This window comes from Macaca thibetana, chromosome 7 (genome assembly GCF_024542745.1).
Source record: "Macaca thibetana thibetana isolate TM-01 chromosome 7, ASM2454274v1, whole genome shotgun sequence".
In the NCBI taxonomy this organism is placed as follows: Eukaryota; Metazoa; Chordata; class Mammalia; order Primates; family Cercopithecidae; genus Macaca; species Macaca thibetana.
The window spans coordinates 136,893,479-136,912,927 of record NC_065584.1 but is presented as its reverse complement, the minus strand read 5'-3'; the positions used below and the strand labels follow the sequence as shown (position 1 = coordinate 136,912,927).

At 42.2% G+C, this 19,449-nt stretch overlaps 1 protein-coding gene across 7 annotated transcripts in view; it reads left to right on the top strand.

The window, feature by feature from the left end:
- The window catches only part of ARPP19 (cAMP regulated phosphoprotein 19), a 974,666-nt gene that overhangs the window by 942,759 nt on the left and 12,458 nt on the right, over positions 1–19,449 (top strand). For 3 of the 7 annotated variants that reach the window (XM_050797955.1, XM_050797954.1, XM_050797953.1), the window contains exons 2-3: positions 9,480–9,531; positions 9,767–9,821. In XM_050797955.1, the coding sequence (XP_050653912.1) occupies positions 9,777–9,821 (45 nt within the window). In that variant the 5' untranslated portion in view covers positions 9,480–9,531; positions 9,767–9,776. Of the gene's footprint in view, positions 1–9,479; positions 9,822–19,449 lie in introns of those variants that run through there. The other 4 variants (XM_050797959.1, XM_050797958.1, XM_050797956.1 and 1 more) reach the window with 3 other exon arrangements.

Genomic DNA, 19,449 nt, shown 5'->3' with positions numbered 1-19,449 from the left:
AGAGACAGGGTTTCACCATGTTGGCCAGGCTGGTCTCAAATTCCTAACCTCAAGTGATCCACTCACCTCTGCCTCCCAAAGTGCTGGGATTACAGGCGTGAGCCACCACACCCAGCCCTTTATTTTTAATTTATTCAAAATTTTCCTGTTCCAACCACTAAGTCTAGAGAAGTGGGATCATCCACTTTCTAAGTTCCACTTTCAACACGCAAGTTGTTGAAACTGCTGTTTACAGTTATCTGACCTGTTTATTCAGTTAATAATCTCTGGGCTTTGCTCACAGAAATCACCATTCATCCCAGGATTTTTGGTGTTCAGTATCTCACTTGGTTTCCCTGAGTTGATTTTCCAGTCTCTTCCTCTCATTCAAAATGTGTTCTGTTTTTGGTGTTTGCTACACTCTGATGATGCAGGTGGACTTCCTCTCTCAATTGTTTGAGGATTGAATGCAGGGAGACATTACTTCATCTCCTTACTCCTATAAACTCTTGAACTAGGCCAACTAAACCTCAAAAGGAACCCTGTTCTTTTTAAAGCTTTTATACACCTATCAAGTTCCAAATCAAAAAAATATTTTGTGCGTGTATGCATCAGAATCACCAGGGGAACTTTGGTTAAACATCAATTCTTGGACCTTGCCCCAAACTTAATGAGAATCTCTGTCTAAAGGGTCACTCTGTGATTCTATTCCCTATGGCTAACAGAATTAATTAAAAATTCAATTCCTTGGTTACCCTAGTTACATTTCAAATGCTCAATAGTCATATGTAGCTAGTGGCTACTGTATTTGAGAGCACACATATAGAACAGTTCCATCACACAAAGTGCTATGAGACAGCACTAATCTAGAATACACACATACCTTGGAGATGTTGCAGGTTTGGTTCCAGACCACAACAAATAAGTAAGTCATACACGTTTTTTTATTTCCAGTGCATATAAAAGTTACATTTGGCTGAGTGCAGTGGCGCACTCTGTAATCCCAGCACTTTGGGAGGCTGAAACAGGTGGATCACCTGAGGTCAGGAGTTCAAGACCAGCCTGACTGACATGGTGAAACCCCATCTCTACTAAATACAAAAAATTAGGCATGGTGGCGCATGCCTATAATCCCAGCTACTTGGGAGGTTGAGGCAGGAGAATCAGTTGAACCCGACAGGCGGAGGTTGCAGTGAGCTGAGATCATGCCATTGCACTCCAGCCTGGGCAACAAGAGTGAAACTCCCCTCAAAATAATAATTTTTAAAAGTTCTGTTTATACTATACTGTACCTTAGAAGTGTGCAATAGCATCATGTCTAAAAAGTGTGCAATAGCATCATGTCTAAAAACACACCCTAAACAAAAAACAGATGATGGGGCTGGGCATGGTGGTTCACACCTGTAATCCAAGCACTTTGGGAAGCTGAGACAGGTAAATCACTTGACTCCAAGAGTTTGAGGTTACAGTGAGCCAAGATCACTCCAGCCTTGGTGACAAGTGAGACCCTGTCTCTAAAAGAAATAAAAATAAAAAATAGTTTATTGTCACTTGAGCCCAGGAGTTCAAGGTTACAGTGGCCTATGATGGCACCTCTGAACTCCAGCCTGGGTGACAATGTGAGACCTTATCTCAAAAAAAAAAAAAATCAATCTATTGCTAAGAAATACTAACAATCATCTGAGCCCTCAAGAAGTCATAATCTTTGCTGGTGGAGGATCTTGCCTTGTTGATGGCTGCCAACTGGTCAGGGTAGTGGTTGCTGAAGGTTGGAGTGGCTGTAGGAATTTCTTAAAATAGACATCAATGAAGTTTCTCATCAATTGACTCTTCCTTTCACACAAGATTTCTCTGTAGCATGCAATGCTGTTTGATAGCATTTTACCTACCCACAGTAGAACTTGTTTCAAAATTGGAGTCAGTCCTCTCAAACCTGGCCACTGCTTTATGAGCTAAGTTTATATAATATTTTAAAACCTTTTGTTGTAGCAATCAATCTGAAAACGAAAGCAATTATGTTTACAATAGCTACAAAAAAAGTAAAATACCTAGGCATAAATTTAAGCAAAGAAGTGAAAGACCTCTATGAGGAAATTTATAAAACACTGATGAAAGAAATTGAAGAGAACACACCATGAGCTATCCCTTGCTCATGGATTGGAACAGTTAATATTGTTAAAATGTCTATACTACCCAAATTGTGCTACAAAACTATAGTAACCAAAACAGAATAGTATTGGCATAAAAACAGACACGTAGACCAAAGGAACAGAAGAGAGAACCCAGAAACAAATACACAGCCAACCCATTTTTGACAAAGATTCCCAGAACATACACTGGGGAAAGGACAGTTTCTCTAGTAAATGGTGCTGGGAAAATGATATCCATATGTAGAAGAATGAAATTAAATCCTTATCATTTACCATATACAAGAATCAAGTCAAAATGGATTAGAGATTTAAATGTAAGACCTAAAACTACTAAAAAAACACATTGGGTAAATGCTCCAGGACATTGGTCTGGGCAAAGACTTTTTAGGTAACACCTCAACAGGTGTTGCACAGGCAACAGGCCGGGCGCGGTGGCTCATGCCTGTAATCCCAGCACATTGGGAGGCCGAGGTGGGTGGATTACCTGAGGTCAGGAGTTCGAGACCTGTCTGACCAACACGGTGAAACCCCATCTCTACTGAAAATACAAAAATTAGCCAGGCACGGTGGCTCATGCCTGTAATCCCAGCTACTGGGAAGGCTGAGGCAGGAGAATTGCTTGAACCCGAGAGGCAGAGGTTGCAGTGAGCTGAGATCGCACCATGGCACTCCAGCCTGGGTGACAGAGCGAGGCCCTATCTCTAAAAGAAACAAACAAAAAAAGCACAGGCAACAAAAGCAAAAATAGACAAGTGGGATTACATCAAGCTAAAAATCGTCTGCATAGCAGAGAAAACAAATGAAGACAAGAGAAGCTACAAACTTTGCAAACTTCCATCAAACAAGAGATTGAATATATAAGGAACTCAAACAATAGCAAAAAAAAAAAAAAAAAAAAAACCCAAATAATTCAATTTTAAAATGCACAAAAGACCTGACCGGACATTTCTCAAAAGAAGACATATGGCTGTGTCCAGTGGCTCACGCCTATAATCCTGGCACCTTGGGAGGCCAAGGTGGGCAGATCACTTGAGCTCAGAGTTCAAAACCAGCCTGGACATCACAGTGAGACTCTGTCTACAAAAAACTACAAAATTAGCTATGCGTGGTGGCACACACTTGTAATCCCAGCTACTTGGGAGGATGAGGCGGGAGGATTGTTTGAACCTGGGAGGCGGAGGTTGTAGTGAGCCAAGATCACACCACTGCACTCCAGCCTGGACAACCAAGTAAAACTCTGTCTCAAAAAAAAAAAAAAAAAATTTTTAGTTAAAAAAAAAAAAAGGAAAGAATTCAGATCCTTGGCCAAGTACAGTGACTCATACCTGTAATCTCAGCACTTTGGGAGGACAAGGTAGGTGGATCACTTGAGGTCATCAGGAGTTCGAGACCAGCCTGGTGAAACCCTGTCTAAAAATTAATCAGGTGTGGTGGTGCATCCTGTAATCCCAGTTACTCAGGAGGCTGAGGCACGAGAATCGCTTGAACCCAGGAGGCACAGGTTGCAGTAAGCCACTGCATTCCAGCCTGGGTTGGCAGAGTGAGACTCTGTCTCAAAAAAAAAAGAAGAAGAAGAAGGAAAGAAAGGAAATCAGTGTGTCAAACAGATATCTGCACTCCCATGTTTACTGCAGCACTATTCACAATAGCCAAGATATGGAGTCAACCTAGGTGTACATCAATGGATGAATAGGTATAGAAAATGTAGTATACATACATAATGGAATATTATTCAGCCATAAAAAAGAATGAAATTCTGTCATTTGCAGCAACTGGATGGAATTTGGGGTCATTATATTCAGTGAAATAAAACAGACAGAGGAAGTCAAATGTAGCATGTTCTCATTCATATGGGAGCTAAAAAAAAAAAAAAAGTGGATCTCATGGAGGTAGAGAGAGGAATGGTGATTACCAGAAGCTGCAAAGGAAGTGGGGAGAGGAGGATGAAGAGAGGTTGGTAATGAGTACGAATGAAGTTTTTGTTGTCATTTCAACAACATTCACAGCATCTTCATCAGGAGTAAATTCCATCTCAAGAAACCAGTTACTTTGCTCATCCATAAGAAGCAACTCTTCATCCATTCAAATTTTATCATGATATTGCAGTAATTCAGTCACATTGTCAAGTTCCACTTGTAGTTCTCTTGCTCTTTTTGTCACATCCGCAGTTACTTCCTCCACTGAAGTCTTGAATACCTCAAAGTCATCCAAGAGGGTTGGAATTAACTTCTTCCAACTTTCTGTTAATGTTGATACAATGACCTGCTCCCTTGAATCACAAATGTTCTTAATAGCATCTAGAATGGTGAATTCTTTCCAGAAGGTTTTCAGTTTAGTTTTCCCACATCTATAAGACGAATCACTGTATATGACAGCTATAGCTTTACAAAATGGATTTCCCATTAAGACTTGAAGCATTTTGGGAGGCCAAGGCAGGCGGATCACCTAAGGTCAAGAGTTCCAAACCAGCCTGGTCAAGATGGCAAAACCCCATCTCTACTAAAAATTAAAAAATTAGCCAGGCGTGGTGGCAAGTGCCTGCAAATCCCAGCTACCCAGGAGGCTGAGGCAGGAGAATCGCTGGAACCCAAGAGGCAGAGGCTGCAGTAAGCTGAGATTGCACCCACTGCACTCCAGCCTGGGCAACAGAGCAAGACTGCATCTCAAAGAAAAAAAAATGGACTTGAAAGTTGAAATTATTCCTTGATCTTTGGGCCACAAGATGGATGTTGTGTTAGAACGCATGAAAACACATTAATCTCCTTGTACACCTCCTTTGGGGCTCTTAGAAAAGTGCATTGTGGCCGGGCGCGGTGGCTCAAGCCTGTAATCCCAGCACTTTGGGAGGCCGAGACGGGCGGATCACGAGGTCAGGAGATCGAGACCATCCTGGCGAACATGGTGAAACCCCGTCTCTACTAAAAAATACAAAAAACTAGCCGGGCGAGGTGGCGGGCGCCTGTGGTCCCAGCTACTCGGGAGGCTGAGGCAGGAGAATGGCGTAAGCCCGGGAGGCGGAGCTTGCAGTGAGCCGAGATCGCGCCACTGCACTCCAGCCCGGGCGACAGAGCAAGACTCCGTCTCAAAAAAAAAAAAAAAAGAAAAGTGCATTGTTAATGAGCTATAATATTTTGAAAGGATTTTTTTTGTTTCTGAGCAGTAGGTCTCAATAGTGAGCTTAAAATATTAACTAAACCAAACTAAACCATGTTCTAAACAGGTGTGCTGTCATCCAGGCTTTGTGGTTCCATTTACAGAGCACAGGTAGAGCAGATTTAGAACCTTAGGATTTTCAGAATAGTAAATGAGCATTGGCTTCAGCTTAAAGTCACCAGCTGCAATAGCCCCTAAGGAGACAGTCAGCCTGTCTTTTGAAGCTTCGAAGTCAGGCATTGACTTCTCTCTAGTATGAAAGTCCTGGATGACATTTTCCAACAGAAGGTCATTTTGTCCACACTGAAAATCTGTTGCTCACTGTAGCCCCCCTCGTCAATTAGCTTAGCTAGATCTTCTGGATAACTTGCTGCAGCTTCTCCATCAGCACTTTCTACTTTACCTCATACTTTTATGTTATGAAGATGGCTTCTTTCTTTAAACTTCACGAACTCACCTCTGCTAGCTTCATACTTTTCTTCTGCAGCTTCCTCACCTCTCTGAGACTTCATAGAATTGAAGACAGTTAAGCCCTTGCTCTGGATTAGGCTTTGGCTTAAAGGAATGTTGTGGCTGGTTTGCTCTCTATACAGATCACTAAAACTTGGACTATATCAGCAATAAGGCTGTCTCGTTTTCATATCATTCATGTGTTCACAGGAGTAGCACTTTCAATTTCCTTCAATAACTTTTCCTTTGCATTCGTAACTTGGCTAACTCTTTGGCACAAAAGGCCTAGTTTTTGGCTGTCTCAGCTTTTGACATGCTTTCCTCACTAAGCTTAATCATTTCCAGCTTTTAAAAAAAATTTAATCTATTTATTTGTTTATTTTGAGATCAGGTTATGAGATTGGCTAATTTTTGTATTTTTGGTAGAGATGAAGTTTACCATATTGCCAAGGCTGGTTTCAAACTCCTGGACCCAAGCAATCCACCAGCCCCAGCCTCTCAAAATGCTGGGATTACAGGCATGAGCCACCGCACCTGGCCATTTCTAGCCTTTGATTTAAAGGAAGATATATGCAACTCTTCCTTTCACTTGAACACTGAGAGGCCATTGTAGGGTTACTATTTGGCCTAATTTCAATATCGTTGTGTCTCAGGAGGGGATAGGGAGGCCCAAGGAGAGACAGACAGGGGAATGCTGGTTGGTGGAGCAGTCAGAGCATACACATTTGTCGGTTAAGTTCACTGTCTTATTTGGGAGTGGTTTGTGGTACTCCCCCAAAATTACAATAGTAATATCAAAGATAACTGATCACAGATCACTATAATACATGTAATAATAATGAAAAAGTTTGAAATATTGCAAGAATTACCCAAATGTTACACACAGACACAAGGTGAGCACATGGTGTTGGAGAAATGGCGCCTATAGAGGCTGGAGGCAGGGTTGCCAGAAACCTTCAATTTGTGAAAAACGCAGTATCTAGAAGTACAATAAAATGAAGCCCCAAAAAAGAAGGTATCCCTAGATGGCAGTTGAAACTATGAATGTCCAGTGGGCCCAGTGGCTCAAGTCTGTAATCCCAGCACTTCGGGAGGCTGAGGCAGGTGGAGCACTTGAGGCCAGGAGTTTGAGACCAGCCTGGCCAAGAAAGCAACACCCCATCTTTACAAATTATTATTAGTAGTATTATTTGAGACAGTTTCGCTCTTGTCGCCCAGGCTGGAGTGCAGTGATATGATCTCAGCTCACTGCAACCTCCACTTCCTAAGTTTGAGCAATTCTCCTGCCTCAGCCTCCCGAGTAGCTGGGATTACAGGTGCCCACCACCACGACCAGCTAATTTTTGTATTTTTAGTAGAGACAGGGTTTTACCATGTTGGCCAGGCTGGTCTCGAACCCCTGACCTCACGTGATCCACCCACCTCAGCCTCCCAAAGTGCTGGGATTACAGGTGTGAGCCACCACACCTGGCCTACAATTACTAAAAATACAAAAATTAGGCAGGCATGGTGGCATGTGCCTGTGGTCCCAGCTACTTGGGAAGCTGAGGCAGGAGAATCACTTGAACCTAGGAGGCAGATTACAGTGAGCTGAGATCGTGCCACTGCACCCCAGCCTGGGTGGCAGAGTGACACTTTGTCTCAAAAAAGAAAAAAAGCTATGAAGGTGGAAGTTATTTCCTGGAGGCTGTATAAACCTAGAAGAGAAGGGGATCCAAGTACAGAACTGTTAGAATCCTCCCATTAAGAGGCAGGTTAAGATTCAACAGGGAGGTCAAGTAGGAGGAAATCCATGAGACAATAGTATCCTGGAGATCAAGAGAAGGGAGTTTTGAGAAACAGGGTGCTGGGGACCAGTGTGCAGTTTTACACATTAAGGTTCATAATGATGCAGAGTGGTGTTAGTTGGGAAAGAATGACTTTCCAGGCAGTCCTCATAGTGGAGCGTTGCCCATGGTGAATTCTCCATTTTACCAAAGTCTGCCCTCCAGAAATTCAAACTTCCCCTCCTGCGAGTGTCACTATCAGAAACAGATTCTTTTTATCCAAGGTCACATAGCCAATTAAAAAAAAAAAGACCAGGTGTGGTGGCTCACGCCTATAATCCCAGCACTTTGGGAGGCCAAAGCGGGTGGATCACTTGAGGCCAGGAGTTCGAGACCAGCCTGAACAACACGGTGAAACCCTGTCTCTACTAAAAATACAAAAAATTATCTGGGTGTGATAGTGGGCAACTGTAATCCCAGCTACTTGGGAGGCTGAGGCAGAATTGCTCGAACCCAGGAGGCAAAGGTTGCAGTGAGCCGAGATTGCACCATTGCACTCCAGCCTGGGTGATCTGTCTGAAAAAGAAAAAGAAAAAAAAAACCTTTTTTTTTTTCTTTTTGTAGAGACAGAGATTCGCCATGTTGGCCAGGCTGGTCTTGAACTCCTGAGCTCAAGTGATTTGCCCACCTTGGCCTCCCAAAGTGCTGGGATTACGAGTGAGCCACTGTGCCTGGCCACAGCAATTTTCTTGAGGCTGCATTTCATCATAAGTGTATGTCTATCAGATTTTAACCTAAGTTCACAAATACATTGATATAGGACATATACTAGAATGCCAGTCAATTCATTAATAAAAATACAATTGTTAAATGCTCCAGTTGGCCTAACTAGTGCATTCTTCTTTCTCTCTGCAGTTCTGCTTAAGGGAAAGGCAAATTTTCAGTATATTACTTTGTGAATATAGAATGAGAACAAATATGTCGTTGATCTTACAGTTTCTCAGCTAGCCCAGCGTGAGACATTCTTAAGGGGTATCTTTGTCAAACAGTTGGCCTGTTGAACCATTTTACTTTCAATACTTCCTTGGCTGACAAACACCTTCCTTCGTTTCTCCAAAAGGAGTGCAATATTAACTTTTTGTTTTTCTAGTTGCAATTCTAGTGCAATTCTTCCTGTCTGAGATTCTACATCCTGGTTGAGTTTCGATGGTTTCCAAACTTCTTATCCAAATTGCATTCATTTTCTGTGGTTTTTTACTAGTGTAACTCTTTGAGGGCAATCTTATTTCCAAGTTTCTGAAGGACATTTTGTTGGAACCGGCAAACATTGCCAGTAAATTCAGATATCAAGTAGAATGAGGATTCAATATGAAGCCGCAGGACTTGGCAAATGAAAGAGTCATTGGGGGAGCTCAATGCTAGCAGTTTCGGTAAGCTTGTGGGAGTGGACCCCCTGGGAGGGGACAAATGAATCTGAATTCCTTCGTTAGGTATCTAGGAAGTGCTGGACCCTCAGAGTAAAATACAAGTAATTACAGACGAGATCCCTGCCCTGGTGTGGCTTATCTGAGCAGGAAAGGTGACCTAAAGTCACGACAATTGTCTAATGATACAGTTCGTGTTGTTGAGGAACTGTACAGAGCTGTGACGGCCTTTAAGAGGTGGCCTAGCGTAGAGGTTTAGGAAGGAAAGGTTCTGAGGCGGAGACGTAGGACTGGAGATGTGAAGGCGTGGCAGAATGGAGGAAGGAGCTTTGGCGTGCCCAAAAGACAGCCTGTGTGGCTACAGAGCGGAGAGCGAGGAGAACGGAACTAGGCGAGGCTGGTTAAGTAAAAAGAGTAAAATAAAAAGCTCCTAGAACGAGGGGGCCAGAGTGAGCAGGAAAGGGCGGGGAGAGGCGGTTCCACTTAGAAACTACAATTCCCAGGAAGCATTAGGCAGCCACAGACGGATGTGAGGTGAGGCGGGAGCAGCGACCTTTGAAGGAAAAAAGGAAGTGTTTGAACGACAGCGAGCGGGAGAAGCGGGGTCAAGTAGGTATGGGCGCGGTGCTGGAGGGGCAGGCGGGCTCCGGCGTGCGAGGGCCTTGGCCAGCGGAGCGCTTCGCGGCTCCGTGTCGTCATAAGGCGGCGGCCATTTTTGCGGGCGGAGGCGGCCCGGCGGGCGCTGGGAGAGCTGGGCCGGGCGGCGGGCGGGCCTGAGGCGGCAGGCTGCCGGGTGGCCTCGGCCACCGGCTAATCGCATCTTTTCCCGGCGTCTCGTCTGCAGAGGGAGCACTATGTCTGCGGAAGTCCCCGAGGCAGCCTCCGCGGAGGAGCAGAAGGTGAGTGCGCGGGGCGTGGGGCGTGGGCCCTGGGACCTGGCCGGGTCCGGGTCTGGCGGGCGGCCTGCTCCCGCCGGGCGGAGGGGCGCGCCCTGCATGCGGGGCCGAGGCGCAAGAGGCCGAGGCTCCTGCGCCCCACCTTTGGCTTCCCGCAGTCACTGGCTGGCTGGTGCGCCGACGAACTGGGAGTTCCAGCGTGCCCCGCGTTTACTCCGAATCGTGCCTTTTCTAACACCTCCGTGGGTCGCGGTGTTCCTCAGTCACTTACATTTACGCGAGCGCCCAGGACGCAGTCTGGGCGTAGAGCCTAAAGTTTTTTTGTGAGCGTCAGTTTGCTTAGGAAGTTTGATTTTTTTCTCTGAAGAACTCTCCAACTACTTGTATTGTAAGCGTGCGGTTTACGCTAAAGGCAGCCTCGTGTGCGGGCCGCGATGTGGGCCGGGCTTGGTATTTCAGGGCCAACCCTTGTAACCATGGTCAGTGGGTACAGTCCGCCTTCAGTGCCTTCACCTGTAAAGGCGGAATCCTGGTGCTTGCCTCCCACGGCGGGGCGAGGCCTAGAGGAGGTGAGTCACCTGCAGTGTTCAGCGCAGTCTGTGCTGGAAAAGGTTGCAGTCAATGGGACTCAGATATGGTACTCGACTAAAAATCGAAAGGGTGGAATTTTAAAATTTTACTCACGAAATTAATCAGGGTTTTATTGGAAACATAGGAATATTTTTTAAACGCACTTGTGTCTTCCTGATGTAGGGGAATAGGCCAGGAGTGTCAGTGTGGTTCAAATGATGAATATCAAGACTTTCTATTTATCTAGGCTAGTGTTTGTCTCTCCCATTGTAATTATTTCCACCGCCCTGCTCTCCTAGGTAGGTGTGACTGGCCGAGAAGTGAGAAAGGGCCGAGGTATCCTGTTTCCTAAATTGTTTATCAACAATTTTTCTTACAAATCAGGTTGTGTTGTCGTTAAATACGATTTTGGTCTACTGCTTGACCTTCGTGCGGGTTTCTACTTAATGTTGCGCTTATGTCCTAATTAAGTTGGGAATTGGATTAGTGTTCTAAGGCCATTCCATATGTTCTTAAAATTGTGTTAACTTCTCTTGAGTTGGGGGCTTCTGTTAGGATGTTAAAGTAATTGAAAAGCGAGAAAATAACATATAGCATAGGTAAAAGTCCAAGTTACCACATGATTTGAGAATATCCAGTGAAAATAGATATTTTTACACATTACCAAAAAAATGAATTTGGGGGGCAAAAAATACAAATGTTAAAGATTGCAATCTTAAAAGGAGTATCAAGTATCACCTGCTTATTGTAAAAATACTTGTTGTGTTCATTATTGCTTGAAATTTAGGAACCCTAAAAAATAAGTCCCTCTCTGTGGTGTTTTGCCTTAAACACTGACATCAAACTTAGCATTAACTTCTGGTGCACAGTAGTGTGCTGTGTAATTTTCTTTGATAAGTTCTGTTAGTGTGTTGCCAAAGTATGCAGTGTTGATTTCTAGAGTGTAAATACTTTTACTTGGAAAAGCCTAATGTATCTTTTAACAATACTAAGGGTAGCTTGAACGTTTTCTCTTATTGATTGTCTACATTAAACATTTATTTAAGGTGCTTTGGTTTTAGCTGCTGTCATTAAAATCAACCAAAGTGTGTTAGGAATATAATGTTCCTTCTTAAATTCAGGATTGACTGTAAATGCTAAGTGCCTGTGGCATGGATAGTGTCCCTAACCATGAAGAAAATGTGCACAGTCACTTCTGTGTTCCTGTGGGCCAAATCACCTGTTTCTTCTATTTGGAAGATCAGTTCGATGACCTAAAAAATTGAGTTATTGTCTGTGTACCCAATTGACCTTCCACTTAAAGCCAAAGTATTCAGCTAAAAATACCTTTATAGTTTACTGGTAGGTTGCCTATTGCCTATTGCCTCTAAAGAATTAAGGTAGATAGCTGGGCCTTGCGTGGAGTAAAAGCTAAGTCACTTTCTCTATCTTGAGTGGTGTGTGCTCCCTTGGTAAGAGAAGAAAACCAGATAGATTCCTATCTTGTGTTAGGATACAATTAAATATGTACAAACATTAAAAAATAAGTATAAACTCTTATTTCTTAACTTGTGTACCACTCTAAAACTAAAACAGCCAGGCGTGGTGGCTCTTGCCTATAATTCTGGCACTTTCGGAGGCTGAGGCAGGAGGATTGCTTGATGCCAGGAGTTTGAGACCAGCCTGGTCAACAGAGTAAGATTCTGTCTCTATAAAAAATAAAAATAGGACCCGCCCGGTGGCTCATGCCTGTAATCCCAACACTTTGGGAGGCTGAGAGGGGCGGATTACAAGGTCAGGAGATTGAGACCATCCTGGCCAACACGGTGAAACCCCGTCTCTATTAAAAATACAAAAATTAGCTGGTCGTGGTGGCGGGCGCCTGTAATCCCAGCTACTCGGGAGGCTGAGGCAGGAGAATGGCGTGAACCCGGGTAGCAGAGTTTGCAGTGAGCCAAGATCGCGCCACTGCACTCCAGCCTGGGCGACAGAGCGAGACTCTGTCTCAAAAAAAAAAAAATTAATTAAATTAAATTAAAAATAAAAATAAAAATTAGCCAGGTGTGGTGGCATGCCTGTAGTCCCAGCTGCTGGGGAGGCTGAGGTGCAAGGATCACTTGAGACCAGGAGTTCGAGGCTACAGTGAGCTGCTTTAAAAATATTTTTTAAAAATTTAAAAGGCCTGTGCTGTGGCCCACACCTGTAATCCCAGCTACTCAGAAGACTGAGGCACAAGAATTGCTTGAACCCAGGAGGCAGAGGTTGAAGTAAGTTGAGATCATACCACTGTACTCCAGCCTGTGCAACGGAACAAGATTCTGTGTCAATAAATAAATAAATAAATAAAATAAAATTTGGCCGGGCACGGTGACTCACACCTGTAATCCCAGCACTTTGGGAGGCCGAGGCTGGCGGATCATGAGGTCAGGAGTTCAAGAACAGCCTGGCCAATATGGTAAAACCCCATCTCTACTAAAAAATACAAAAATTATCCAGGTGTGGTGGCGCACACCTGTAGTTCCAGCTACTCTGGAGGCTGAGGCAGGAGAATGGCTTGAACCTGGAAGGTGGAGGTTGCAGTGAGTGGAGATTGTGCCACTGCACTCCAGCCTGGGCGACAGAGTGAGACTCTGTCTCAAAAAAATAAAATAAAATTTAAAACAGATTAAATACAAGCAAAGCCAGTCTAAATTTTTGATTGTGTGCTTGGTATTTTGCTGAAATTAAATTTCCAATGTATTTGGAATATGACAGCAATTGTTAAAAGTTAAGGGATTTTTTGAGTTTGTCAAGTAAACACTCCCCTAGGCCATGTGGTGGCTCAGTTCCCTCTTTAAGAGTAAGCTATGAGGTCACTGAGTTTCCAGAGTCATAGATACAATCACATTTTAAGTTCAGCTCTATTCTTGTCTCATTTTCTTGGACAGTTGGAGTAACCTACTGAGTCTTGGTGCAAGAAAGCTCAGATGCAGAACCCACATAGCACTATTTAGATGCAACATGGTGATTCAGATGCCGCAGAATATGCTTATATTTGTGTTTAAGATAACCACTGAAGTGAAAACAGACATTTAGAAGTTTTGAGCACAGAGCTCATGAATCTGTCAACAGTAAGCTAAGGCATGTGTACTAGTCCTGGAGGGGAGAAGAGGCAAGTGGGAACTTAAAACAGATAATTCTGGCCCTGCAAGGTGGCTCATGCCTGTAGTCCCAGCACTTTGGGAGGCCAAGGTGGGAAGATCGCTTGAGGCCAGGAGTTTGAGACCAGCCTGGGCAACATAGAAAAACCCCATCTCTAAAATATAATAATAAATCTACACCTGTAGTCCCACCTACTCCAGAGGCTGAGGGGAGGATCATTTGACCTCCAGGAGGTCAAAACCACAGTGAGCTTTGATGGCGCCACTGGGTGACCAAGGGAGACCCTGTCTAAAAAAAAAAAAAAAAAAAAAAGATGGTAATTTTAATTGCACTGTGAGCAGCTTTTGCTTAGGGACCCTGGTTTGTATATCTGCTCTCTCACAGCACTCAACATTGTGCTTGACATTATTTACAAAATGGTTGAATGGATTTTTCTCAGAACTTTTCTGTTGAAACCTTTGCCGACGTACTATTTCAAAACAAATGACACAGAGAAGAATAGACCATGGTAAGATGAAAACCTTAGCTTAGACCCACTTAAGATCTCTTGAACGAAACTACAGGGATGTGTGTATATATTTTTTCGTTTGTGTTGTGGCCTTAATTTTTTTTTTTAAGATCTCAGCAGGTTTTCTAGAGGTTGTAAGACTCACCAAACTAACATGTCTTGGAAAGGATACCTACAGTAAAGCTGTCAATGAAATTGTCAGGTAAAAGATACAGGTTGGTGCCTTTATGAGTGGTAGAAGAGGAAAAGAACCTTTATCTAAATTATTTTAATATATCAGCTATAAAGAGATATAAATTGTTTTCCGATGCTTCCAGTATTTTAAAAATAGGAGTTCATATTGGTATTTTCAGGGGCTCTTTTGACACTACTTTTGGTTACCTAAAGGATCAAGAATATTTTTGTTATGTTTGAGACAGGGTCTTGCTCTGTCACCCAGGCTGGAGTGCAGTGGCACAATGATAGCATATTGCAGCCTTGAACTCCTGGGCTCACCTAGCCTCCTACCTCAGCCTCTGAGTAGCTGGGGCTGCAGGTGTGAGCCACCGCCACATCCATGTTTTCTGTTTCTATTCAGAGTGAACACAGCATGCACCCTTGGTCTTTGCAACTATCGATTCCTAACAATCTGGAGGTAAACGTCAGAAAAGTTTTTAAATGTTTCTCTTAGCTGTCTTAGCAGTTTGCACAGCAGTTTGTTAGGATTGCTTCTTTTGTTTGTGCAAGACTTTAATACTTAACAACTTCTAATCTTGAAGCTGTGTTTTACTATAACATAAAATATTAAAGATGAGCTGATGGTGAAATCCTCAAGTGTGGAGAAAGTTTCTTAGCTTTATAGCTTTATGGAAACAAGTACATTGTATTTTTTCATTCAGATGAATGAACTTTTATTGAACATTCATTAAATGCTAGACACTGGGCAAGCAAGGACTTAATAGAATGACAACAGTAATTTTCCATAGAGCTTGATACGGTATTGGTACCTTCCTGGCAATATCCCAAAGGATTTGTTGGCTTTCATTAATCCTTTCAGTTATTCATCAATCAGTGCATCGGTGAACATACTGCTGAGCAGATAGAGGAGAATTTGCTTAGAGTGATCAGATTTTTATTGCTGGTGTTGCTGTATAACTCTCCTCTGCCGAAGGCTGAAAAGTAGTATCAGTCATTGAGACATAATTATGCTCAGTGTATAATGGACTACAAAATAATCCTTAGTTATTTGAATGTCCTTTTTACGTGTATGTATTTATAACTTATACCCCACCTATTCACAGAAAGAATTTCTGATGTATTTCAGTTGTATGTTTCAGAAAAATGCACATGCCAAGACAATAACTATTATTAAAAATACTGTCCCTAAGGTTTTAGTTTTTGTTTTGGATACATCGTATACATGTATCTGTGTGTAAACATATATCTGTGTTACCATATCCTGGGGTTCCTCTCCCAACTTGTAGACAATAGCCAGAAGTTCAGAATTCTGCCTTCTCCGGACCCCATTATCAATTTAGAAGCTACTTACCTAAGTAAATCCACTTACATTACAGCATCTATTTTTAAAATGTAGTAAAATTGCTGTGTAACACAAAGGCTTCTTGGAGACTAAAACTTCAAAACCAGATTTGAATTATAAAAAATACTTCTTCACGGTGGCTCACACCTGTAATCCCAGCACTTTGGGAGGCGGAGGCAGGTGGATCACGAGGTCAGGAGTTCAAGACCAGCCTGGGCGAGATGATGAAACCCCATCTGTACTAAAAATACAAAAATTAGCCAGGCGCTGTGGTGGGTACCTGTAATCCCAGCTACTTGGGAGGCTGAGGCAGGAGAATCGGCTGAGGCAGGAGAATCGCTTGAACTCGACACGGGGAGAGGTGGAGGTTGCAGTGAGCCAAGATCATGCCACCACCGCACTCCAGCCTGGGCAACAGAGTGAGACTCTGTCTTTAAAAAAAAAAAAAAAAAAAAAAAAACAACAAAAAGAAAACTTCTTAAGCTTGTCATCCCCACCCCCTTTATTGGCCCTTTCTATTGTATCTTTTTCATTAATTTCTGCTTTTTATTTCTCCATTTTCTTTGGGCTCCTTTCTTTGTCTAACTTCTTAAATTGGATGCGTAGCTCATTGAGATTTAGCTTTCTTCTCTGATATAAGCCCTTGAGGGATACTTGCTATATCCCACAAGTTTTGGTATGTGTAGGGTTTTGTTTGTTTGTTTTTAAAGAAACAGGGTCTCGCTCTGTCTCCCAGGGTAGGTTTAAGTGACCCTCCCACCTCAGCCTCCCAAGCAGCCAGGACTATAGGCATATAAGCATCTACTACGACACCTGCCTAATTAAAAAAATTTTTTTGTAAAGGCCAAGGTCTTACTGTGTTGCCAGGTAGGTCTAGAACTCCTATTTTTAAAAATACTCATGCTTTCTTTTTTAACCAGGAGTTATTTAGAAGTATGTTTTTAATTTCTAAATATTAGAGATTTATAATTTTTTTTATTGTTACTGACTTTAATGAATTGCAGTCATAGATGGTGGTCTGGAAGAATAGTTAAGATTTGCTTTATGGCCTAGTATAAGTCAGTTTTTCCATTTGTGCTTGTGGAAGAATATGCATTCCCTAATTGTTAGGTGTAAAATTAAAATCAAGTATCTGAACTACTTTATCTTTTATAGCTATCAATAAGTAAGGAGGGTGTGTTGAATTCCATAGTGTCAGTTGCTCCCTATAGTTCTGTCAATTTTTGCTTTATATATTTTCAGGCCATTTTATTAGTGGCACAGTCCAGCACAGTGGCTCACGCCTGCAGTCCCAGCACTTTGGGAGGCCAAGGCAGGAGGATTGCTTGAGGCCAGGAGTTCTAGACTAGCCTGGGCAACATAGTAAGACCATGTATCTTAAAAAAAAAAAAAAGAAAGAAAATGTAGGTGCACTGCGCTAGCTCTGTTTTGGTAAGGATTTGCCTGGTATGTCACCACCATCACCTACCCCTCAGTCTTTTTTACTTTCAACCTATGTCCTTGTTTAGATTTTTTTTAAATGTGTGCTCCACAAGTGGTTAGATTTTTTTTTTTTTTCTTTAATTCAGCTACTGGATTTAAATGGACAGTTTATTGCTTCAGTATGGTTATCGTGGTTATTCACATATTGGGATTTGTTTCTCCTTACCTTTGGCTTCTTTTTGGTATTTAAATTTTTTTTAACTTTTCTTTCTTGCTCTCCCCAACACTCCTTTTTATTTCTGCTACTTAATTGGTTCTCGTTCAAGTTTTTCATGCATTCTTAACTAAACAAGATGTAAAAATTAAGATTATAAGCCCACAGGACCATAGAACACTTAAACTAAAAATATGGTACTGTTATAAGGTATTTTTTTTTCCTTTTTTACCTCTACGTGATAAAGACATTAAAATTACAATATTGACTTATCAGTATATGTATATATATACCAATTTCTTTCTTTAGTAATAGTCATTTCTGTCCTTTATCCCTTACATCCTAACCTGTTTAACCCAAAGTTTGACTAGTTTATGATTTAATCTTTTTGTGATTCTTTTTGGAAAAAATAAGCAAGTAACTATTTGCTTATCTCCCCTTTGTTTTCGTTCTAGCTTAAGTAAATGTTTAGGAATTCCCTTGAGGTCCAGAAACATGGAGTCCCATCAAATTATATTCTATTTTGCATTTTTGAACATGACTGTATGGATAAATCACTTATTTTACCTGCTTTTATCAGTGTCCTGTTGGGAGACAGGAGCAGAAACCACTTTGCATGTTTTAAAAAGGAAGGAATATGATTTTTAGGGAATAAGGTTACACATTATTAGAAGGAATAGAGGAACAAAAGAGAGGAAGATGATGTTTCCAGAGGTAAGGATTACAGAAAGCCTTTGACCCTGCAAGGATGAGTACTGTTCAGAGTCCATGATCGTCTGCCCCCATTGTCATGTAGCTGCTACTAGAGCCCCTGTTTATCTGCGATATGTCCCTCTGTAGGAGCTCACAGGGGCGACTGCTGTCTGCTATTGGTGGTGGCATCACCAGGAGCAGAATGGATTCTTTCTTCTCTCATGCCTTTTAATCTGGCATAGATGCCATTGACAGAACCTAATAGAAACTCAGTAACTGTCAGAATATTAATGCATGTCCAAGCACTTAAACTAACTTATCATTAAGGTCCTAGAACTACCTACCTCTGTAGAATGTTTCTGTAGGATTCATGAAAAGTATTGTGGATGTCTTAATGGTGTTTACCACATCAAAAAATCTAGACTAGGTCATCTTTTCCCCTTTTGGTGTTAAATCCAACTGAAATTCTGAATCCAGTTAGGAAGTTGCAGCTAGCAGGGGCTTTCAGTTGTGCTATGTATTTGGCAAGAATGTTCAAGAAGACATACTATAAATTCATTCTAAATATAAATGATATTTGCAGCTCATAGATGCTGTTTTGCCCAAAACATTTTTTAATTTAATTGAGCATGCTTAATATGATATATCAATGTATTCCTTATTAAGAAAACAAGGGAATGCAGCTGGACCCAGTGGCTTGCGCCTGTGATCCAGCACTTTGGGAGGCCAAGGCGGGCAGATCAGCTGGGGTCAGGAGTTCAAGATCAGCCTGGCCAACATGGCAAAAAAAAAAAAAAAGAAAATAAGAAAATAAGGGAATGCCAGGATTGTGTACAAGGTATTTTCCTTTATATGTCAAATGGAGGAAACCTGCAGAAACACTGGAAACTAGAGTAAGTTGCTACCTACATACAATTTTCCTTTGAAAAGTTTTTAGGAAATCAGGGAACTGTTAGACTTGGAGAACTATTTCAAATCAAAGGAAGAAGTGGAGAGGTCTCATTTCCTAGGCTCAAGAAAGCTGAATTTTTATTGGAAATGTAGGACTCCAGTAACACCCTTAATTTGAAGGTGCAGGGACTAAAAGGTGACAATTAGCTTGGGGTCCTTTTCAGCCAATATTATTTGAAGCCAGCTGTGCAGGGAAACCCAAGAGTAGGCCTCTCCTCCCACATCCACTTCTAAACTGCAGCACTGAGAACACCCTTGGGCTGCAGTAGGTATCTGCAGTGAGGGCTGAGCCACAGTGAAGCTGTACAGTGACTCAGCCCGCCTTCCTACATTAAACTTGGTAATCTTACATTTATGTTTATTTCTCTGGCTTTTGTGATGAATGTGGTATGGTCATATCTTACATGGGGTTAGGTTCTAATGTTAGTAAGGGAAAAAAAATCACATATAACTAAAATCACCCTTGACAAAATTCTAGAGAAGGCATAATCATATTGGAGACTGCCCCATCAATTCTCAGTTGAGCAGGTAGTCACTTTTATGTACAGTGTTTGAACAGATGGCTAGATGGCTAGGGTGATTCTTACGTTGAGTGCTAGCTGAGGTAATGGGCTTGTGTTGTACGGACTGAGAT